Genomic DNA, 25,190 nt, shown 5'->3' with positions numbered 1-25,190 from the left:
GATTAACTGTAGATAGTGCTTTTGTAAACATTGGATCTAGTGTGTTTAAAAAGGTATGGCATATGTTGCTTTGTCACGCGTGAAAAAAATATCTGGTTTATTCATGATAGACTTTGATGAGTCAAAAGTTAGTGCTGATGCAAACTGTGTAAAGGAATATAATAGATTAAGAAGAAGCTATGCTCCTCATTTAGGTCAGTAGCCTGTGTTTGAAAAATGTGTTGTTTGTCGGAAAAGGAGAATTGAGAATATCTGTAATGATGATGTACAGAAGAGAAAACAAAAGGAGAGTGATGTGATTGCAAGCAAAAAGAAAAAGGACAGTGCTGAAGAGGTTGTTGGTTGTCATTTTGAAAATAGCTCTGGTGTCAACTGCTATGCTAATGTCGTGCTGAATGTTGTATTTTATCTTGAAAGTGTGCAAGAGCAGATAATACTAAATCATGAAAAAAGATTCTGTTCTCTGCTGAGTTTCCTTTATGAGAAGCTAAGTAATGATACAACTAAAATAGAAAGTGCTTCTGATGTTAGAAATCTTTTAGATGTATGTTCTGGATGTACACAGTTTACTCAAAATGTCCAGCAAGATGCACAAGAATTCTTAATGTATATGCTTATGGCACTGGAAGATGAAGGGGTAGAAATAGAAAATATGTTTGGTCTGTCTTATAAATGGGAACATAGTTGTGAAAACTGTTTGAACACATCCAGCTCTAATGTTGATTCTGAAAGGTTCATATATTTAACATTACCAGAGAGTAAATCAGTGACTTTTAGTAAATTAGTTAAAGATGGAAATCACAACATGGAATGTTCTCAATGTAAATCAGAAATGTTATCAACGTTATTTTTAAAGAAATATGGACAGTATGTAATTTTAATGATGCAACGGTGTAGAGCTGATGGAACAAAATTGGACACTTTAATAAAGAAGTTTACAGGAAATCAATTTTCAATATCAGGAAAAACTTTTGTTGCAGTTGCAATAATTTTCCATGATCGACCTTCTATAACTTCTGGGCATTACACAGTTTATCTAAAATGTGAAAAAGGCTGGACACTGTGTAATGATTCACAATTGATTTTCAAGCAACGTTTGCCTTCAGAATTACCAAATTCCTACTTAATTTTTCTAAAACCAAAATTTTAGATACAAATTGCAGCATCTGAAGAAACCATTATTTCGATTTTATTGGATTACCATTGGATATTTCACCAAAAAAGAATTTAAAAATTACCATTTGGCCTCATGGAAAGGTAACTGTTTCTATTGTGGACTTTTGACAGATATTATTTTGGTGTATGAGCTTAAGCAACAAGATTTACAGACGTTATTTATTGCAAATAGTTATTGTTCTTAGATGATATTTTTAATATATATGTTACATTTCTATCAAGGTATGTTTTACTGAGTAGAGATTCAGGGCTTTTTTTAAACAATGTTTCAGATTGTTAATTTTTTTGCCCGCAGTTAAGTGATGAATGCAATTGATTTCACAATTTGCAGTGACATTCAATATATTCTGAAAACAGCAAAAAAAGGGCACAAAATTACTTTGTTTATTATGAAAATATGTGCACTGTAATCTAAAATGTATTGTTAAATATAACTACCTATTTTCTTTTTTTTTCAGATCGAGAAAGAAAATTTAGGATATGTAATCCTTTTTTCTAGCAAATAAAAAAAACCATTTATTTATAATTAAGTTATTTTGTTGGTCAGGTAAGTTTGAAATATCTGTATTTTTCACCCCTTCACTTTCATGCTCCCTTTTCATCACTTCTCATCACTCTGCTTTTCTCATTCCCCTCCTCTCTCTCTTCTTCCTTTACTGCTCTTTCGTAACTCCCTCACTCCTTCTATACTACTCCTCTAGGTTTACTGCCTCCATCACTACTTTTTCAACCATGTATCTCTCCCTGTCTCCATGTGTCTTAGTGATTCTAACTGCCTTACTCCTTCTCAGTTCCTTGCTCTCTGTCTCTGTTTCTGTCTCTCTCCCTTTGTCTGTCTTACCCTTAATTTGCTTAACATCTCTGGGGAAGATTAACAAGGCCCCTGCGCCACCACTACGTCACTTTTCATAACGTACTGGTGGCGCAAGGAGCTCCTCCATATTTACAAGGAGAGGAAAAGCCACCCTGCGTGACTTTTCCTCTCCACATAAATACAGCCTCTTCACACGCAGCACTGGGCGTTGAAGGGGCGTTCCATGGGTGTTGTTGTGGGTGTTCCCTCGCAACACACAAAGAACTAGACACATCTCCAGGTTTACCAGAAATCGTAACTCTGGAGATGCATGTGAATGCTACGCCACCCTAGAGGTGGTGTTGCGAGGCACAACGAGGAGAAATGTTTTTATTTCTCCTCGTTTTTTCCTCTTAGTGCGTCCTCCATTCTACAGCACGCATTGAAAGAGGAAAAAGCCTCTTGATTGTTTTTGTGCAGGAAGGTGTCCCTTCCTGCACAAGAACAATCTCCCTACCACGCAGGCATCCTTGAACCATGGTGCAAGGGAGCCTGCGCCGGCGCATGGCTGCAGTTTGTACGCCTGCGCAGGGGAAGCATAGAGATGCGACAAAAAAAATCGTATAAAAAATAGAATTCAAAATCAAGTTTAAGTGTTTAGATGTTGGTTGGCTCTAAAAACAGCCATTGTGGTAATAGAGTGTTTTTTGGTACCTATAAGTAAGTATCGATGCAGAGTCTAAAGATCAAGAGGAAGACTCTGTTCCCTTCATCTGTGAAATGTACACCGTCTACTCTATAAATGCCTTGCCAATCCCCTCACTATTTCTTCTTATTTCGTGGGACAAGGAGCAGAACAGGTATTAGTTGTAAATGGCAGAAGAGCAATCTAATTCAGGGAGTGAGGAGGACATCTGGATGCACTCAGAAGCATTGGTTCATAGTAGTTTCTCTTCCAGAATCTTCATACACAATAGCCACTCCCCTCACTATTTCTTCTTATTACCTGGTACAAGGAGCTGAGCAGCAATCAATTTTACTTGAAAATGGTAGAACAGCAGTGTATTTCAGGGAGTGAGGAGGAGACCTGGATGCACTCTGAAGGTGTCTTTCAATAGAATGACAAAATGAAAAAAAAAGGTTTTTTTTTTTTAAAAGAACTCATTGGCTGTTTCAGACCATTTTACACTAAAAACTAGGCTGTATGTTTAAATTTTTAAAAGCACGTTTTGTAACGGTGCAGAAAAATGTGTTCACACAGAACATTACTTTGGATTTGCTGTTAGGTTTGAAAAGTTAAGCTATCTTGCTCTTTGGATTAGAAACATTATGTGCTGAACTTCTGACATCTCTGCACACACCAGTGTTCCATGATCTAATGCTATGCTAGCAGGAAGAAGTCATGTTGGGGGTAGAAATCATTTGGAAAGGGTTAAAATATGCAACAAAAAAAAAGAAATGTGTGTTTCCATTTAAAAGAAAAGTGGAGAACGTGAAAAAGGGGGCAGGGTACAGAGTTCCTGACCCCCTAGCTTTTGTCAGGAGGTCCCTGAGGGACCATGAAGGGTGAAAAAAACATTTTATTTTTTATAAAAAATTCGCGGGGTGCACATACCGTGCGCGCACGGCGGGATTTTTTTTTTTTTACATGTTTAGATGTTAGGTGGCTCTAAAAAGAGCCGTTGTGTTAATAGAGGGACAGAGGGAAAAAAAAACATGGCAAAAATTATAGGGTGTCGCACGTGTGCTGCTGTATCTTCCTCTCTATTAGCGGAATGCTGGTGTCCGCATAACAGATAAGAGCATAACACGAGTTGCACCCTCTCAAACAGAGGGTGTATATCCAGAGGAACCGAAGAAGGTGAAGCTGCCGCCGCAGATGAAGTGCTCTGCTGAGCTGCCGATGATGTGCTCGGCTAAGCTGCTGCGGATGTGCTCGGCTGAGCTGCTGGAGGGTTTTCTCTCGCAGCTCTAGCACAAGCCACAGGATGTACATCTCCAACGTGCATGATCATAGTGAAGATACTAAAAGAGTACTTCTTTTCAGGATCTCCTCTTGATAAGACACGATCACAAAGAGTGCAGGTGACTTTGGGAGCATTCACTTTCTTCTGCCCCTCTGGAAATGTAAAATATTGCCAGATAAAAGAATCTTTCTGTTTCCTCTGTCTCACAAGAGTCTCCTGCTCACTCCCAGAAGATGACTGCTGCTCTGCCATTCTGAAGTACTGAAGTACTAGAAATGCTGCTCAGCTCCTTCTCCCAGGGAATCAGAAGTAATAATGAGGGGAGTGGGTGTGGTGTTAGAAGTTTCTGGAACTGAAACTACTATAAACCAATGAAAAGTGTTGTTTCTTGATCACATGACTTGCCGAGCGCGTACGGAGCGCGTACGGTGCGTGCACGGAGCACGCACGGTACAAGCAAGCATGCGCGTACGGAGCACGTGCGCATGCGCGTATGGAGTACGCGCGTACGGAACGCGTACGAAGCACGCGGGCATGCGCGTACGGAGCACGCGCGTACCCAAAACGCACGATGTACGTATGCGCACGTGGATCACGTACGCATGCGCACACGGAGCACGTACGCATGCAAACGCCGTGCGCGCACCGTATGGTTTTGAGAATGGAACTCTGAAATTTTGTGTCGGTGTATTAAAGGTTCTCATAGGGTGTGAGAAGATGAGAGAAGATGTGGTAATTTATCACATGGATGACGTTATCAGTGATGTCATCAGTGATGTCATTTGAGATGTCATCAGTGATAACATCAGTGATGTCACTGACCATGTCATGAGTGATGTAATATGTCAAGTCATCAGCAGTGGATTGCGGGCACGCGAGTTATAGTTAGCTGAACTAACTAGAACGGGGGAATTTCATTGGATTTTTACGAGTAAAATGTCCGGCTAACTATAACATGTGTGAAACCTATGGTTTTTTCACTGAATATATATATATATATATATATATATATATATATATATATATATACGCAAACAGAAGTCTTTCACCACAGAACCACCAGGCAGGCAGCAACGAGGAAAAACCACGCCCAGTCTTCTTTCGGCAAGTTTATTTAAAAAGGCAAGTTCACCAAATCTGACGCGTTTCGGGCGTCCGCCCTTGGTCACAGATATATATATATATATTCTACTGGCGGTCGCCAGTAGATAGTTATAGTTAGGACCTATTTTCCATAGGAAATCCGCAACATTCTATTGGGAATATCTTTGGCGCCGGTTGACGAATGTTCGTGAAATTCTCCAAACTTTTGGCCAGCTCCGCTCCTACCCTGAAAGTTTTGCGGTGATCCGTGAAGCGGGGGCCGAGAAAAAAGGGGGGTCCCAAAACGCATTTTCCCCATGCAATTTCCCATAGGATCTGTTGTCGCAGCTACAGCCCGAACCGCTGAACGGAATGACACCAAATTTGGCAACGAGGTAGTCCTCAGTTTGGACTCGTGCCTTTTGCATATTTGGTGTGAATCTGTTCAGTAGTTCCTGAGAAAATTAGGGTAAAAAAGTTAGTGATATCTATGGCCGCGGAGGATCCGCGGACCGTTCCCGCACCGTAAGCGCACCCTCCCCGAACGGTGCGCGCACCCTCCCGATCGCGCGCTGAATGCTAATTGGCTGTCGAGCGTCTCTCTACATTCGAAACCAGGAACTGTTGGCGGCCATTTTCTGCCTCGGTAGAAGCGAGGCTGAAGAAGCAAGGGGAATAAGTGCGTAAAACATATAAAGGGGTCAGAGTGGAAATACTCTGATCCTCCAGAGGTGCTTAGGGGGTCCCAGAAGGACCCCCTGGGGCCCCCCTTTTAAAAAAAAAAAAAAGCGGCGAAATGCGCGCACGTTGCGCGCATCCTATCGCGTTGGATGCACGGATCCTCTTGCGGTGGGTTCGCGGATCCAAGGGAAAAAAAATGAAATTGTTGGCAGATAAAGATTAAGCGTTTTGTTCTTGAGTTGCTCTAAAAAGAGCTGTTGTGTTCATTGAGAGTTTTTGCTACTTATAAGTAAGTACCTATACAGAGTCTAAAGTTGATGAGGAAGACTCGGTTTCCTTCATCAGTAAAGTGTACTCCATCTCTCCTATACATCTCTTGCATATGAAAGCGCAGATTGTTACTGTAAATGGACCCCATTCTGTAGTCTCGGAGAAAAGCAGAAACTGATTTATTCACATGTTTCCTAGCTTTCTCAATCTGTGGACAAAAATGATCGGACCAGTTCCATTTCTGCCTTTGGCATATGTAAGAATACACAAAGGCAGTTTTAGGGAAAAGTGAAATCAGTTGTGCAAAGGTGTCCTTCATGAGCATTTCCAGACCTACCCCAGTCAAAGTGCCTAGGTCATTGCCACCACAGTGCACTATTATGAGGTCAGGGTGTTGGATTTGCATTAAGGATTTCACCAATGGCATCAATTGGTGCCACTTTAACCCTCTCTGTCCAATCCATTTAATGTCTACATTAGGCAAACCTAGGTCTTTGTGAATGCCTTTGTTTTCTGCATACCTTTGGCTGCAGAAAATGTAGCTGTGTCCCCCAATCCACACTGTAAGCATCTAGTAAGGAGGTCTGGATGCACTCAGATGGTCTCTGTAAATGAAATGGCAGTTTGGAAACGAAGATGTTTCTAAAATGGTGGCTAAGATGCAATTTTGATAAAAGACAAGAAATCATTGGATGTTTGACAACCTTCTACACTGAAAGGTAGGGTGCATATTTCTGTTTTTTAAACGCTTGATTCTTATTGGTTAACAAAAACAGATTGTAAGGAACATTATATATGATAAGCTGATATGTTGAGAAGTCAAGCACACTTGCTGTTTTGATTAGCAACATTGTGTGTGCTGAACTTGTGACCTGTGTGCTCAGTACAGTGTTCCATGACCTGTTTCTATGGTAACGGGTGTGTTCTGGTTCTACACAATTTACACAAAATATCCAACAAGATGCTCAGGAATTTTTAATGTATATGCTTACCATTTTTGAAAATGAAGGTGTAGAAATAGAAAATATTTTTGACCTTTCTTACAAATGGGAACATCATTGTGAAAATTGCACGTATACATGTAGCACCAATGTAGACACTGAGAGATTTCTGTATTTAACATTACCAGACTGTAAATCAGTGTCTTTCAATAAATTAGTGAAAGGTGCAATTCAAAACATGGAGTGTAGCCAATGTAAATCAGAAATGTTATCCACATTATTGTTAACAAAATATGGAAAATACATAATTTTAATGATGCAACGTTGTACAGCTGATGGAAGAAAATTGGATACTTTAATAAAACAATTTGTAGCAGCACAAATATCAATATCAGGAAGGACTTTTGTAGCAATTGCAATAATTTTCCATGATGGTCCTTCCACCACATCTGGACATTACACTGCCTATCTAAAATGTGACAAAGGCTGGACACTTTGTAATGATCCCCAGTTGGTTTTCAAACAACGTTTGCCTAGGGAATTACAAAACTCCTACCTAATATTTTTGAAGCCAAAGTTTTAGGAAGCTAATTCACTCTCGGAGGAATTTATTATTATAATTTAACAGAACTACCATTGGACAGTTTACATAAAGAAGAAGTGCAAAAATACCATTTGGCCTCAAGGAAAGGTATATTTTTGAATTATGGACTTTTTGGTGGTCATTTATTCAGTGATTATTTTAATGTGGCAACATTTACAGTTTTTAGAAGTTAAAGTTATAAAATTTTGTAATCTGTAAACATTTCATATATGTATGATTTGTATTCTCTGGTATTTTACTGAGAATAGTATGTTGTTTTTTTTTTTACAATCTTTGATTGTTTTTTTTTTGCCCGCTGTTAAGTGATGAGTACCATTGAAATCACTATTATTTCGAGTGAAATTCAATATATTCTGAGAACAGCAAAAAAGGCAAAAAAATTACTTTGTGGAAATTATGTTGTGTTGTAAAAAATGTTTTATTATATGTTATAATTTTTATTTTATTTTCTTTCACAAATCCAAATTTTAAAATGAGCAATTTATATTTTAATGAAAAATGGGCAAAAATGAATAACATTTTTTATTCCTATTACTGTGAAGGTAAGTTTAACTAAGTCTCAATATGCAGAATGAAGAGGCCTGCAAGAATCTACAAAGTTGAAACACGTTTCTTAAAACACTTTATGTAGTTTTGAAATCGGACCATAATCAGATATCAAGTGACCTGCAAAAAAGAGATTTGAGGGGTTCATAATATTTCATCTTTTTAGCTGTTGAAGGACCGCAATCATTTCAATCATTCTTCTTTGAACATCTTTGCAGTCAAAATTCGGTGCTTACCTTCTATCATTCGCAAGGAAATTTAAAAACGGAAATATGTCACTTTTTGTAACATAGTTATTGTGCAAGATACTCTTTCATATTTTCAAAGAGAGGAAAAGGCACTGTGCACTTTTTATACTCCATGAAAATATAACCTCATCATGCAGACCACTTTCGGTTGAAAGGGTGTTCTATAAGTGTTGTTGTGCATGATTGCACTGAATACTCATAGAACAAGACACATGTCTAGATGTATTAGAAATTGTAAATCTCGATATGTGTGTGAATGGTGCAACATTGTACAATTGGTGTAGGAAAGCACAACAAAGTTGTTTTAATTTCTCCACATTTTTATATCTTCAATGCATGCTGAAATGTTCAGCATACATTGAAGGAGAAAAATGCATTTTCTCATTGTTTTTGTACAGGAAGGTGTGTCTTCCTGTAGAAAAACAAACAGCACATGACACAGATATCCTTGCACTATTGTGCAAGGGTGCCTGTGTCACCACATGGCTGCAGTTTAAGCAGCCGTGCAGAGAGAAGCATAGATTTGCAACATATTTATGTACATATGTTGCATCCCTGTGCTTCGGAAGAACTACAGCACACTACAGTTAAAGAGGTTACTGTGTGATGCTGCAGCACTTCCTTATAGTTCTGCACTTATACATTCACCATACGCTACTAATGCATTCAGTCAATTACGTACTACACATACATTCATCTAAACTTTCACACACTAACAAAGAAATTTAGGAGGGAGGAGCCTAGCGCGCAACCAAGATGGCCGCGTAGGTGCGAGGCTCCCGAGGACCTCCGCGACCTCCTATGACTATCCTGAACATATCCTGTCCCAGATGAGGGGACGGTGTTGGTGAGCCCGAGCTGAGGTGGCGCCCGTTTTCCGCTTCCAAATCTGACCTCGGACACCGACTTTAGCACCGATTGAGGTTTGCGGCCTTCTCCTAGCCGAACCCCGGATTTGCGTTGTGGGGCGATCCAGTGACGAAGTGAATAACAGCGGCGGACAGGGCTTGGTGGCTCGCGTAACCCGCACTTTCACTTTCGCTCTCGCACCCTCCTTGCTGTCTCTGCGGGGTTGGGTCGCGGGGCTTTGTGTGTTGGTGTGGCCTCGCTGGGGGACCCTGCCTGCCCGCCGGCTGTGATCCGCCCCGCAGATCTGGGGTGGCACCCCCCCGGAGCCCGTGGACCGGCTTGCCCGCCCTTCACGACGTGGCTGGTGCGATCGGGAGACTGGGACCATGGCCACGAAACAAGATGGCGATCGGGCAAAGGTAAAATCGACCCGGCGTGGCGCAGCCCATCAGTCCAACAGCATGGATCGCTATACCCTCCAGAAGGGATCTCCTGAGGTGCCACGCAGGTCCCCTGAGGGTCCTACTGATGCCCTCGATCTGTCCACGGATCTGACTTTGCGGGATGTCATGGGCGCCATCGCCGAGATGAAGGCCTCTGTGGGCCAGCGTTTTGACACACTGGCGCAGAAGATCGACTCGGTCCTCGTAGATGTTGGCCTGATAAGGGCTGATCTCTCCAAGACCAACGACCGAGTCGATTCTTTGGCCCACACCGCATCGGGCCTTACGACAGATGTGGCGGCCCTGCAAACGGAGGTGCGCCGGCTTGCTCGGGCGAGTGCGCTGATGGATCGTCGCCTGGAGGACTCCGAGAGTCGGGCCCGGAGGAACAACATCCGTATCATCGGGGTGCCTGAGGGACGTGAGGAAGCGGCGGCGGACCTTTTCGTGGAAGACCTGATTGTTACTCATCTCCAGCCACGGGGGCTGAGTAAATTCTTTGCTGTGGAGAGGGCCCACAGGGTTCCCGGGGGAAGGCCTAAGGTCGGAGCCGCTCCGAGACCTCTCATCGCCCGGATTTTTAATTTTCGGGACAGAGACGCTATCCTGCAATCCTCCAGACTACAGGGACCGATTAGACTTGACAATATGGACATTAATTTCTATCCTGATTTCACCCCTGCGGTCCAGAAGCAGAGACTGAGCTTCCTTGGTGTCAAGCGCCGTCTTCGGGACCTAAATCTCAAATACGCCATGCTTTTCCCAGCTAAACTGCGAGTGGAGGTGGAAGGTCGCACACACTTTTTTGATCGTCCCGAAGCGGCCGGGGACTGGCTGGATACTCTGTCTGGAGATCGGGATCGGGGTGGCGGGGGAGGAGCGGCCGGGGGAGAGGGCTCGCCGGATCAAGACTGAGGGACTAATATTAGGCCTCGCTCGGGACAAAACTGATACCACTTTTGACTATACGTCAGATTGCTTAAGTTCCCCTCCTATGGAGATTGTGTGGGGTCTCTTGGGGGTTCTCCCTCCTCCTCTGGGGGTCTAGTTAGTTTAACTATCTATGGGGCGACAGGCACACTGCACGTTGGGGGGGCTGTCTGGGCTCATGCAGGGGTGCAGGGAGGGGGGAGTTTTGTTGGGGTGGGTGGGCAGGGATGGGGTGTTGTTCGTTATTATCACAAGGCAACCCTTTTTTTGTGTTGGTTCTACTGTGCTCTCGGGGGGACGAATGATGGTTTCTGTGTATGATGGGGGGTAGGGAATTAACTTTGTTGTCTTGGAACGTCAATGGACTGGGGGACAGGATCAAACGAGGTGTGGTCCTACAGTATCTGAAGCGACTCTCGCCTGATGTGGTCTTCCTGCAGGAGACACACCTTATTGGCAATTCCTTCAGCGCCATGAATCGGCGTGGCTACCGCCTCGTGGCCCACTCGGGCTTCACGTCCTGCTCGAGGGGTGTGGGTATCATGGTAAAGAACTCGCTCCCGTTAGAAATTGATGAGGTGCTCCACGATGACAGGGGACGTTACACTGTCTTGGTGGGGAGAATGGAGGGCAAAGTGGTTGTCTTTGTGTCAGTGTACGTCCCACCAGGGTTGCAGTCGACCACCTTTGCAGATCTGGGGCGCCTCCTCCTTGGCCTTCCGGGGGGGCTTCTGGTGGTGGGGGGGGATTTCAACGCGGTGGTTTCCGGGACTGTGGATCGTCACCCCCCTAGGGACCTCCCCCGGGCACAGGCGTGGCTATCCGGCCTCTTGGATACACTGGGATTGGTGGACTGCTGGCGCTTAAAACATCCCACGCAGCTGCAATACACTTTCCACTCGGGGGCCCATGGTAGTCTCTCACGGCTTGATTATGTCCTTGTCCCGGCGGCCCATGTCGGGAAGGTGGGGGAGGTGCGCCATTTGGCACGGGGTATCTCGGACCACTCCCCGCTATTGTTGCATTTTGATGTCTTTCCGAGGGCCGAGAGCAGGGTGGTCCCAATCAATTCCTGGTACCTGCGCGACCCCACTATTCACGCTGACTTGATTAAATCCCTCCAGCGCTATTTTGAGGAGAATGTGGGGTCAGTGCCTTCAGCCATCTCCCTGTGGGAGGCCTTCAAAACAGTACTTAGAGGGGAGGCCCTATCCCTTATTTCCCACGCCCGGAGGCGCGAGCGGGAGGAGGTGACCCGGGTGGAGGCTGAAATAGCTGAGCTGGAGGGTAATCTAGAAGATGGGGTGACGGATGCTGCACTACATGTCCTCCAGCTCAAACAGGCGGCTTATAGGGCCCTCGTTACGGAGGCGGCCAGGGACCTTAGTAGAGAGCAACAGGGGCGACTGTATGATGTGGGTGATAAGGCTGGTAAACTGATAGCGTGGTTGGATAAAAAGGAGAGAGCGAATCGTGTGGTCCCGCTGATTGAGAAAACGAATGGTGTGTGTGTAACTGAGCCAGAAGAAATTGTCTCCTGTTTCGCGGAGTATTTCCGCGAGGTGTATTCCCCGGTCTCTTCTTGCTCGGAAGAGGATTCCCGTGCCCTGCTCAGAGATATCGCGCTGCCTTCCCTGTCCGGGGAGGACAGGGTGTCGCTGGACGCCGCTCCCACCTCCGACGAAATCGCCCTCGCCATACGCTCGGTCGCTTCTGGCAAGGCCATGGGCCCGAACGGTATCCCTATCGAGCTGTATAAGCTGCGACCGGATACATTGGCGCCTCACCTTCGCGCAATGTTCCTCGCGGCCCACTCGCTGGGCTCCCTCCCGCTTGACCAGCGTCTGGCTACAATCGTGGTGATCCACAAGGAGGGGAGACCCCGGGATCGGGTTACTTCTTATCGGCCTATCTCATTACTGAATGCGGAGCCCAAAATTCTCGCTAAGGTACTCGCCAATCGGCTGGTCGGTGTGGTGGGAGATCTGGTTCATCAGGACCAGTCTGGCTTTATTCCCCATCGCAATACAGCCCTTAATCTGCGGCGTTTGCATGGGGTGCTTGCGCGCGTCCCATTTATACGGGAACCGGCCATTTTGGCGTCCTTAGACGCCACCATGGCGTTTGACACGCTTGAGTGGCCATACATCTGGGCGATGCTTGCGAAGTTCAGATTTGGTCCAGGATTCATCAGTTGGGTCAAATTGTTGTATGCGGGCCCATTGGCGCAGGTGGTCGTGAACGGAAGAGTATCGGCCCCGTTTGAGCTGGGCCGGGGCACGCGACAGGGCTGTCCCTTGTCGCCGCTTCTTTTTGCGCTTGCCTTGGAGCCCCTGGCGGAGTGGCTGCGGTGGGAGCCTTCCATCCGTGGTCTCCGTTGGACCCCCGAGTATGAGGACCGCGTATCCCTATACGCTGATGACATCCTTCTGTACCTAGCCTCCCCACGTAAATCACTTATAGTGCTAGTTGATGTTTTACACTCGTTTGGTCGTAACTCCGGTCTCGTCATCAACTGGGCTAAATCGTGTGTGTATGTTCTCTCTGGGGAGGCTCCTATTCTCCCGCGGGGCTGTCCGATCCAGATCGCCCCGCGGGGATTTCGGTACCTGGGTGTCTTCATTACTCTGGACCCGGAGGCCCGGTATGAACGGAATCTGCTTCCCCCCCTCCAGCGTCTGCGGGTAGATGTCGCACGCTGGCGGCGCCTGCCGCTTTCGCCGCTCGGCCGGGCGGCATTGTTCAAGATGATGTCTCTGCCGCGTTTTTTGTACGCTTTGCAGAACACTATGGACTTGGTCCAGGCGCGCTACTTCCGTGAGGTGGAGAGTCTGCAACGCCGCCTGTTCTGGGACGGGAGGCCGCGCATTGCTCTGGCCAAGCTGACGCTCCCATGGTTTGACGGGGGGATTGCCCTCCCGGATATTAAACGGTACTATTGGGCCTCCCAGCTCGCTGCCATTAATCATGGCCTCTACGGGCCCGCCTTAAACCCGGCATTTTAAATGGACAAGATGCTCCTGCCAGGTGGCGACTACAATCGAGCGCTCTACTCTAGCGCGCCCGACGCTCGTCTGACGGGCCCCACGCGTGTCATGGTGCAAGTCTGGCATGCGGCCAATGCAGCTATGGGGTGGAAGGACCGTTTGACCCGGGCATCACCACTATACGCGTCTGAGCGGTTAGGTTCCCTGTGGACCTCTAAGGGCTTCGAGAAGTGGGACATAATAGGTATCAGTAAAGTGGGGGATCTTTGGACGAGGGGAGGATTTAAAACGTTCGATATGCTGCAGACGGAATTTCAGTTGCAGGGCAGTGAATACTTTCGGTATTTGCAGGTCCGTCATGCGCTGGGCTCCGTCTTCTCGGACGTTGCCTCCATCCCGGAATATTCCCCCCTGGAGGATAGAATGCTGGATGGGCATGTCCCGGACAGCACGATCTCACTTATATACAAAAAGCTCATAAACGACCGCTCGGGCCTGTTGACTGCCCTTCGTGCGGCTTGGGTTGCCGACGGGCTGGAGTTGGACGACGAGGACTGGACCTCCGCGGTGGCCTCCCCGAAGGAGGTGGCCATACCGGCTCGCCTTCGCTTCGTCCAGCTCAAGATACTCCACCGGGTCTACATGACGGGGCCAAAGCTTCTGCGTATGGGCTATGCTGGAGATGGGTTGTGTAAGCGTGGGTGTGGTGCTTTGGGGACCTTTATGCATATTTTGTGGGAGTGCCCGGAGGTAGAGGGGTTCTGGCGTGGTGTACATGAGGTGCTGCGACTGGTTACGCATGTGGTGCTGTTGCCTGAAGCGAGGAGATGCCTGTTGAATGTGTGGGAACCGACTGATTACTCGGCGCCGCAGACGTGGTGGGTGACTCTGGGATATACGATAGCCAAGCGTGATATTGCTCAACTGTGGGGATCCCAGAGGCCCCCGACGGTCTCGGCCTGGAAAGAACACATGGACTGGTGCATGTTTCGCGAAAAGGTGGTATGTGGCGAGGGGTAAGCCTGGGACATGGGTGAAAGTATGGGGCCCCTGGAACGCCTACCGAGGGGGTATCTGCGCACCACCGCTGCTGCCTGATGCCTCGCCAGCCCCATCCCCTTAGCCGACTCATTCCCCCGCCGCCGGACATTGGGTTCCCCCAGTCCTCGCTTTGTTCTCTTCCCCCTCCTCACACTTCTGTGTATAGTCGGGATCCCCCCTCTTGGGGAGCACGTGCTGCTATTTTTGATTGTGGGTTGCCTTGTGGGTGTGGTTTTAATTTTTGTTGTTCTTAATTTAAAATGAAACCGCATAATGGGGCCTGGATGATGTGGCTTTTGACACTGTTACCTACTGAGAAATGCTCCTCCTGTAATACCACGTGTTCCATAAATGTATGTCGTATGTTCCTACCATTGCTAGCGGCCGGCCGGAAGGTTGTGGGCCCATACTTGTATACTTTTAAGACTTGTAACAAACGGTTTCAAAAAAAAAAAAAAAAAGAAATTTAGCTCTTTTTTTAAACCAGGAAAGTTCTCTTACAAGAACTTTTTTTTTTTCTTCTTTTATGTTTTTTGGGGGGTTTTCTGAACAATTTTGTGATGTTTTTGGTTTTTCTGAAAAAAAAAACCAGGAGAAACCAAAACAATGAACTTCAGGGAACAGTGAAAAAAAAAAAATAGCAAATATGACTTTCCTGCCGGCGGCAGAGGAGGTCGATTGACTGCTCGCCATAGCACAAAGTCTTATTGCACTTAGTGCAGAGCACTTTTAAAAATTGAAATTGAGGACGGATGTCCAAGGTTTGGTCTGAGGGATGCACTCTTGACGTGCTCGGCTGCGATGAGGTGGATGGCGCAGGAGCGTCTCTCATCTGTTTGCACTCTTCTCGTGCAAGATTGTTTGGATGAAGGCTCCTCATGTGCTTCATCATACTTGCCGTGCCGCAAGAGTATTTCTTGGTAGGATCCCCTCTCGATAAGACTCTTTTGCAAATCTTACATGTGACCAAGGTGGCATTGGTCTTATTCTGTCCTTCGGGAAAAGTAAAAAATTTCCACACCACTGAAGCAAAACGTTTTTTCTGTGGTTCCTCCGGCAAAAATTCATCCTCAGAGGTTTGAGGTGATGCCTGCTGCCCTGAAGCCATTTTTGGTTGCAAAAGGTTAGAACTAAGTGTATACTTAGTCTAAAAAAATCTTCTCTCCAAAGAGATGGTTCTCAAAAGAAGCTCAGAGAAGAATGATTGAAATGGGTGGGGTCTTTCAATAGTTAGAAGAGGAAGTGTAATGAACCAATCAAATCTCTTTTTTTGCAGGTCACATGGGATCCGCGCACCGTGCGCTTACGCAGCACGCACCCAGCGCGGATCCGCAAAATTGAATTAAAAAGAAATATAGGATTAGATGTCAAAATATATTAGTTTTAAGACTAGTTTAGAGTTTGTCTTCAATTAATATTCACATGCAATACATAAATATGTTTTTTTAAATGTTAAATACTACGCGGGATCCGCGGACCTATCGCGTCACGGACGCATATGACGCATCGCAGAAGCTCGTAGACGTCGCGTTACGTACATCGAACGTATCGCGTATAGGCTGGGAGTCGCGTGCCGGTCGCATAGCGATCGCGCACTAAACACGTACCCAACGCATACCATGCGCGGATGCTATCGCGTACGGATCGTGAACGGTGCGCTTAGGGTGCACGGATCCAAAAACATTTCATTAAAAATATATCTAAAATAAAGTTTTGCACTTATAGTTAAAAAAATATTTTGAAAAATATAAAAAAATATGTTTGAAAAACCCATTAAGTTCAAATAATATTTTTTAATTTTTAAAAGAATTAATTGAAGAAATATGTTTAAAAAATGGTGATAAAAAAGTATTTAAAAAAAAAAAAATTAATGAAATTGACACACTGAATTTGAAAAATATAGAAATCCAATCAAAATCATTAAACATGATATCTTCAGAGATAAGTTATAGATAGGAATTAGCATTTAAAAAACCTTTGAAATTCACTGAAAAAACCATAGGTTTCATGCACTTTATAGTTAGAAATTGGCATTTAAAAAACCTTAGAAATTCACTGAAAAAACCATAGGTTTCATGCATGTTATAGTTAGGAATTGGCATTTAAAAAACCTTTGAAATTCACTGAAAAAACCATAGGTTTCATGCATGTTATAGTTAGGAATTGGCATTTAAAAAACCTTGGAAATTCACTGAAAAAACCAAAGGTTTCAGGGGCGTTATAGTTAGGAATTGGCATTTTAAAAACCTTTGAAATTCACGGAAAAAACCATAGGTTTCATGCATGTTAGAGTTAGGAATTGGCATTTTAAAAACCTTAGAAATTCAGAGAAAAAAACCATAGGTTTCAGGGGCGTTATAGTTAGCTGGACATTTCCCTCATACAAAACCCTAGAAATTCCCCTGTTATAGTTAGTTCAGCTAACTATAACTCGCACCCCCGCAATGCACTGCTGATGACGTCACATATTACATCACTCATGACCTGGTCAGTGACATCACTGATGACATCACTGATGACGTAATATATGTGATAAATTAGTACACCTTCTCACACCCGAATATAACTTTTGATACACCAACTAAAAATTTCAGACGGCCATTTTGAAGACCATAGATACTCCAACACCAATAACTACATACCCACTCATTGACTCTTAGGTCTACATGCACCTCCACTCACTCACCTGTACAGTTACTCATACTTACAGTCACTCCGTACAAGACTATCATATGCATTTATACAGATATATAGACACTCACACACTGCCAATCATCCATTGAGGTACTGACACACCTAGTCAGTTGTGCAAATAATTAAACAGTCCAATTGACTCACCTATACAGTTAAATACACTCAAGTTCACTTACTCATAGAAATACTAAAAAAATGTTGACACTCTTATTCAATTACTAGTACAGGCACACACTCATCCATACAGCCAGTCCCGCAATCACACACTCTCACATATAGTTATTTACTCTTATACACATATACACTGTGTTTCACATATGTAGTTACTGTCACATGTACAACTGAGATATACATTCAATCACTAACACACCCTTACATACACTCACCCAACCATACAGTCCATCACAGTTGCACTCTTAAAACCATGCACCCATAGAATCACCCACTCACACATCTATGCACAGAGTCACACACACCCCACCCACACATACACTCAGGCACCCATACAGATACTCAGACAACCAATCAATAACCCATAGAGACACTCATATTGCTATTCACAAAACCATGCAGCCGTTTATACACCAACAGATAGACAGATACAGACATTCACACAGTTTAGTCACTAGTCTGCAGTAAGATACATTTAATGACTCACTTATAGAGTCAGTTACGTACCTAGAAAATCACCCATTCACACAATTGTACACCCACGTATTCTTCAACAGGCCTTTCCCTATTTATATATTAAACATATTAAAACTGTTCAGAAACACATACTCAATGGATGACGTCATCAGTGATGTTATCAGTGATGTCATTTGAGATGTCATCAGTGATGTCATTTGAGATGTCATCAGTGATGTCATCAGTGATGTCATCAGTGATGTCATCAGTGATGTCATCAGTGATGTCATCAGTGATGTCATCAGTGATGTCATCAGTGATGTCATCAGTGATGTCATCAGTGATGTCATTTGAGATGTCATTTGAGATGTCATCAGTGATGTCATCAGTGATGTCACTGACCAGGTCATGAGTGATGTAATATGTGACGTCATCAGCAGTGCATTGCGGGGGCGCGAGTTATAGTTAGCTGAACTAACTATAACAGGGGAATTTCTAGGGTTTTGTACGAGGGAAATGTCCAGCTAACTATAAAACCCCTGAAACCTATGGTTTTTTCAGTGAATTTCAAAGGTTTTTTAAATGCCAATTCCCAACTATAACGTGCATGAAACCTATGGTTTTTTCAGTGAATATATATATATATATATATATATATATATATATATATATATATATATATATATATATATATATATATATATATATATATATATATATATATATATATATATACACACACACACACACACATATATATATATATATATATATACACATACACACACAAAACAGAATACTACATTCCGTAAAAACGTTACATTTAGTCAGTCATGTATGGACTCCGAACTATACATCCAGCAAGCTTATTGAAAACTGACCCCAAAAAAAAGTATACGGATTTTTGTTGAAAGCACAGACCACTGTATGGAGTGACCAGTAAAGAGAGGAAAGACCATGTGATTAGTAAAGTCTTATTTATTTTTCTACAGATGGTCATTTTAAATGGAAGGGCGTAGATGATTTTGCCTCTCTGTGAACAAGGCTCATGATCAGAGCCGAACCGCGTTTGAGAATTGTGGCGACCTGCCATCACTGATGGCTTCAATAAAGCGCCTACAATGGAAACTGCCAAAAATTGGCATAGGCGTTGGTCTTTTAAAGAAAGTGTAATCCATAATTAGCAAGTGCTGATTCATACCTGCTAAAGCCGCCCAGCTAAGGGTTGGTGGGCTCTCAATTAACGAGGAATTGTGCTGTGAATTAATATCACTGAGAGCCTGTCCACTGCCACTGGAGGGAAATGGTATTGAAATGTAAACTGGAATCTGAATTCACAGTGACAATGGACAAGGGATACAAGAGGAGGTATTTAAATTCTATTCTGTTGATTCAGGCTGTGAAGGGCAAAAAGAACCTCAAACAAGTGAACACTTGGCAGTATGGCCACTGAAGAAAAGGAAGCAAAAGATCAAATGCTCATAAAAAACAGTATATGGATTATTGCTGAAAGCACACCCCAGAGTATGGCATTACCAGTAGTGTGAGGAAAGTCTATGTGGTAAAGTCTTATTTTTTTCCACACATGGTCACTTTAAATAGAAGGGCGTGCGTGTCTGTCGCTCTCTCTGTGTGGGTCTCTCTGTGTGGGTCTCTGTGTGGGTCTCTGTCTCATGTTGCAGGCAGTCATTCTGAGAACTCGCTCCTGCTGGAGTCTGACTTCAGCAGAAGGGGAATGGACAGAGGAAAATAAAGGCCCCTGGGACCATTTTTTTTAAATTGGGTCCAACAGACTGATGCGGGAGTCCCTCGAACCACACTGTCCAGGCAAACGAGTGGGTTTTTTAAACATTAATTTCTTTAAAATTAATAAACAAATTTATACGAAATCAAAAACAGCCCAATCTGCATACGAATATCTAGTTTCCCACCAAATTTGGTGCAATTCAGTTAAGCATTTTTTGGTGTAGTCCTGCCTAGAAATGTCTATATCAAATGCATGGAAGTTTTGCGTTTTGGGACGCTGTTGTTTTTCTTGCCCGCACTTGACAGATCACCCCAAAACTTTCCATGCACGAGCTAGGCCAAAAGGAGCACTTTTTTGAAAAGTTTAGTGGAGATTCGTCAAACTGTGCCAATGTTATTAGCAACACAATAAACACATTTCCTATGGAAACGCTGACCAAACTATAGCTACCCAGTGGCGACTGCCAGTGAGTAATACACACATATACATACACACTCTAAACCGAACACAAACCAAAGAAAGTTTAGATTTGGTCACTGATGTATGGTTTTCCACCTGTACATCTAGTAAGCTTATTGGAAATGGACCTACGTTCTGCATTTGATGCAAGCTCAATTTGTTTCAACATGCAGACATTTTGCTTAAATAGTTGTATAATTGTCAGTACCCCACTGCTCCAGCTTTTTCCTTTGCGCAACTTTCTTCTGATAAACAAGGGCTCGCAGTTCCTCAAACTGAAGTTCAGCATCTCCAATGAAGAGTTTGGCTTTGCAGTACATTGGCTCTTGATTTGTTTCAACACTTGGTGCAGTTGGATTGCATGCAGACTTGGAAATGTATGTGCGCCTGTAGCAAATGAAAAATTAAGAGGGTTCTGGATGAGAAAAGGAACGGACAGGTGTCCAAAATAATGACAAGTATTCTGAGCAGAAACAGTACACTGCAGTTATACTTACATGATGACAACTGGCTCTGAATTCTGTTGGAAAGGAGTGGGGGAAAAATAAAACATTCATTAAAACAATTAGATAAACTGGCAAATCCTCACCCATGACTAAAACATTCAACATTAGGAGTGTCTTCACCGGTGCATTTGCTAATCTTGAGGAGAACGGTCATAAAAATCTATTTAGAGAAGAGTTATTTCATGTTTTCACTGTATCCTCCGTACAGAATCGCTCACCACTGATTCAGTGTTTTTCGCCACTGCCTTTCTATCTCCCACTTTTTGCCCTGAAAGTCCCATGGATGTGTAGTCACCAAACTGCCAGTGGTAGCATTAGTTACATCACATGCACTTCTCAATCCAAATAACTGACTAACATATCCACCACTCAAATTACTTTCATATTTTACTACACTAACACTAATCATTATGGGTTCCAGAGTAGCGTGCTACTCACCCAAAAAAGCGCTTCAAACCCTATCAGGGGTAGCAAGCGCTATATAAATACAAACATCTTTCCCTCTTCTATCCTGCCGTTTCCTTTCTCTATCCAAATCACTGAATAACATATCCACCACTTAAATTACTTCATGTTTCACTATACTAATTTTCATCACTAATCCTTTATGGGTTCCGAAGTAGCGTGCTACTCATCAGAAAAGCGCTTCAACACCCTCAGGGGTAACAAGCGCAATAAGAATGCAAACCGTTCTTCCCCCCTTCTATCCCCCCGCTATCCTTCTCACTCCAAATAACTGACTAATATCCACCACTCAAATTACTTTCATATTTCACCATACAAATTCACCACTAATCCTTTATGGGTTTTCAGAGTAGCGTGCTACTGCCCAAATAAAAAAAAAAGAAAAAAAAAAAAAAAAAAAAAAGGTTCTTCAACACCCCATCAGGGGTAGCAAGCGCTATATAAATACAAACTTTTTTTCCTCCTCTGTCCTTCCACTATCCTTCCGAATCCAAATAACTGAGTAACCTATCCACCACTTTAATTGCTTTCATATTTCACTTTACTAATTCAACACTAATCCTTTATGGGTCCCAGAGTAGTGTGCTACTCGCCACAAAAGCGCTTCAAGGCCTCGTCAGGAGTAGTAAGCGTTATATAAATGCAATCACAATACTCATATAAGACTGTTGACTCCCCGCATCCCACTCTTCGGTATCAAAGATGTTGGAATCATACCCCCACACCGTAAATAGTGTGAAAGGTATGATTCTATGCACTGTAAAGTTCCTTCAGGAGGCCCTCAGTGCTCCCGGTACCAGTCTTCCAGAACCAGACCGCAAGCTAGGGCTGATGCCAACCATGGACAAGTTTCTACCCTCTTGCTGCTGAGCCAAGCTCGAGCAGGGGAAGGTAGAACAATAGATATCCTGGTCACAGGGAGGTGTGACCACCTCCCAGACAGGGTTTAGTATATTGGGGCAGGGTGGGGGAACTTCCAGCGCCACTGAGATGGCTTGAAAGGCACACTTTGTTCCCTCCTTGCATAGTCCACTTCAAACCAGTTCAGGGAGCGCTTAGCTCCTGCTCTGGCGCAAAACTGGACAAAGGACACAGGAGTAACCTCCCCACTGTCCAGCCCTTCCTTTAGGAGGGACCCCTGAATCGTCCCAACCCTTTCCCAAGGTTACTTAAGGGATTACCTGTGGGTGGGTCCCTAGATTCGTAGTGAGACATGATTCAGATCATAAATCAATTTAACCATCTGGACACTCTGTACTTTGCTATAGGAACAAAGACTGCACCAGGGAAGAGTCCTGCTGCTCCTGGTCTTGTAGTCCTACTGGTCTTCTGCAACGTCTGTGTCCGTGCTCCATACAGGTTCTTCACCAGGCTTGTGGACCCCCAAGACACCCAAAGTAATCTCCCTTGGTGTGAAGGAGTCACTCGCTTGCATCTGCAGGAATCGCAACACCGCTAACCGTTCTGCTGATCGTGGGCTCCAATAGACTCCGAAAGGCTCAGCAACACAGGTGGTGGTTCTGTGACTCCCTCAAGGCCTGCGCGGTCTTCTTGCCAAGTTTGAAGTCATTATCCTTTGTAGGAACCGCAGGAAAAGAACTCCTGAGCACCGCGTCAACTTGCCGGTGCCAAGGCTTGTTGGCTCTCCCCTCCAGAGATCTTCGGACTCAAAGAAGCTCCAACCTAAAGCATCCTCGTCAGCAAAGATCCTTGCCTGCATCGCTTCTTCTGCACCATGGGCCTGCATCACTTGCGGAGCTGCACAAGATACTCTTGCGACTCCTGTGACTTCGGCCCGTGGGTCCTCTTGAGGGTCTTCTTTGGCACCAGTAGGCTCCCCTGCTTGCTTAGGGTCTGCTCTGACTCACCTGTACGTGGCGAGTCCCTTGGACCTTGCTGGTCTAGACACTGCACCTTTTTAGTGGACTTCGCTGTTTGCCGCTGCCAAGGCTTGTTGGTGCCCCTGCCAGACACTGATCCCTTTGCGCTCGACATCCAACATGGGACAGCTCGTAACTCATGGTCTTCCACAGAGTCGCCTAGTCCGCACAGCTGTAACTTAAAGGGCACAGCCAACCTCTTCTGCATCTCCAACATTGGTGGGCATTCGTCTTCCATGCCTCCTGTTCACTCCCAAGTGGCAAAGACTCTGTCCCCTCTGCTTGCAGGTAGCTCACAACTTTAATCCACCTCTGGGTTCCACCGGACTCCTTATTCTTCTCCAGTGGTATCTTTCTGCAAGTCCTCCATTGTGGTCTACAGCAGTTTCCGACGTCACTTGACACCTATGCACCTGGTTTCCCTGGTGTAGGTATCCTGGTTCCTGGAGTATCCACAGGTGAGGTGACTCGCCAACCTTCCATCTTCCACAGGGTGTCTTCGGGGTCCACTGAGAAGGGTCCTTTTTCTTTAAAACTGCGACTAACATTGAGCACGCGGTTAAATTCTCACTCTGAACGCGTCCCATGGGGTTCCTAGATACTAACCATGGGTGGTTCCTTGGGTCTCTGGCTCTTCTACGCCTTCTGGGTCCATTCTCGACTTGAGACATGGTTCGCATTCCACTATTTTAGTATATGGTTGGGACTTCCCCTGGAGACCACTATGTATTTGTGCTACCTACGTGCTCAATTTCCTAAATATTGTGAGCACTGTGTTTGTATCTCCGGGTAGGAGATAATACATTGTGTTAGGGAGTGTCTGCAATAAAATCACCAAATGGGTCATCTGGATTGGTGCAGGGTGCTACACTTACATAAGTGAGCACCATATACCAAGCCAGCTTCTCACAATGGCTGAATGCTGAGAGTGAAGAATGTGACTGTTGAGATTCATCTCTAGTTTGTCAAATGCACTGTTATTGAAAGGGATATCCACAGATAGAGCAGTGGGAAGAGTGATCTGACAGTTGAGGACTAGGTGGTTGCACCAGGAAATAGACTGGTTTGTGTTTTTCCCCCCCAGTCAGGATACAGAGACTGTACCAAGAGAGTGCCCACTAAGTGTGTGAGGACAGAAACCCATTTATACAGGTTATGGAATGATAGGTTGGAAGGAGACCTTATTTGCAGCAGGGGAGGCAGTGTTAAGGTTGTTCATAACACTTGGTGTGGTAGAACGGGCTTGCAGCTCTGCAAAAACACACAGAAAGCAAAAGGTAAACATCAAATCAGTACTGAATCAAACTTGGACGCTGAGAACCTAGGTATGGAGCATTTCAGAACAACTGCTGTTGCTCCCACAATGGTTCTGGTGGGACAGTTACTACTCAAAATTTGATGGATTAGTTCGATGGCCTTACATAGGGAGGGACTGCATTTTCACCATGCCAGGTTTCTTTAAGGTCATGTCAGGAGGAGGTCCAGCCTGGGGTATGTATTTAGGTTGGTGATTTAGAGAGTTATTGCTCATCGATCTGGCACTGATGAGGATGCAAGACTGAACATAATTAGAAGGGGTGATGTGGTTAAATGGTGAGTGGGTGGTGTGGTCGCGAGACCGCACCATGTAATAATGTCGCAATCTTTATCAGGTCCACTTTGGTTTAAGAAAAATCCTTTGGTTTAGTCTTTGTTAGCTGTGGCACAGAGCAGTCAGCCTTAAAGGAACAAGTGTAAAGCATTTGCAAATACCAAAACACGCAAGCAAGAACCAAAAAAGAAATCCAATACCAAGTTATAACAAGCATTGGCATAGCCAATAGGTCTCGCCTTTGGGACCTTATAAGTGTATAGCCATGCAAAACTTGATGTTGCTGCACCAAGGATATTGCGCTGGATAACTAAACACTTATAAAGGTCCCAAAGGCGAGACCTATTGGCTTTGCCAATGTTTGTTATCTATTTGTAGTTTATGATGGTTCTGGGTAAAAGTTGTTGCATGCAGGAATCCAAGATAGACAAATGTCTGAGCACTGTCACGGCTATACTAGTGTTCAAAGGAATGTAACAACTGAACGCATTGTATGTAAATGTTAAGCCAAGATCTCCTATGTTAGCAAACAGATGGCTCCCCATTTATGTGTATGACACACCATGAGATGTGTTTTTGTGAAACGTTGCTAATAAAAACAAGTTACAAAAAAAAGTTTCATATGTATACTGATATAAGGTTCGGGCTAACATGCATGGGAC

At 44.4% G+C, this 25,190-nt stretch overlaps 1 protein-coding gene across 1 annotated transcript in view; it reads right to left on the bottom strand.

Moving 5' to 3' along the window:
- BUB1 (BUB1 mitotic checkpoint serine/threonine kinase) overlaps window positions 1-25,190 on the bottom strand; it is an 850,308-nt gene that overhangs the window by 723,350 nt on the left and 101,768 nt on the right. Inside the window, exons 7-8 of the mRNA XM_085611813.1 lie at window positions 20,584-20,606; window positions 20,295-20,473 (exon numbers count right to left, since the gene is read on the bottom strand). Coding sequence (XP_085467939.1) covers window positions 20,295-20,473; window positions 20,584-20,606 — 202 coding nt within the window. The remainder of the gene's footprint in view (window positions 1-20,294; window positions 20,474-20,583; window positions 20,607-25,190) is intronic.

The sequence above is a fragment of the Triturus cristatus genome, chromosome 6, assembly GCF_964204655.1.
Source record: "Triturus cristatus chromosome 6, aTriCri1.1, whole genome shotgun sequence".
NCBI lineage: Eukaryota > Metazoa > Chordata > Amphibia > Caudata > Salamandridae > Triturus > Triturus cristatus.
This window is presented reverse-complemented; position numbering and strand designations above follow the sequence as displayed.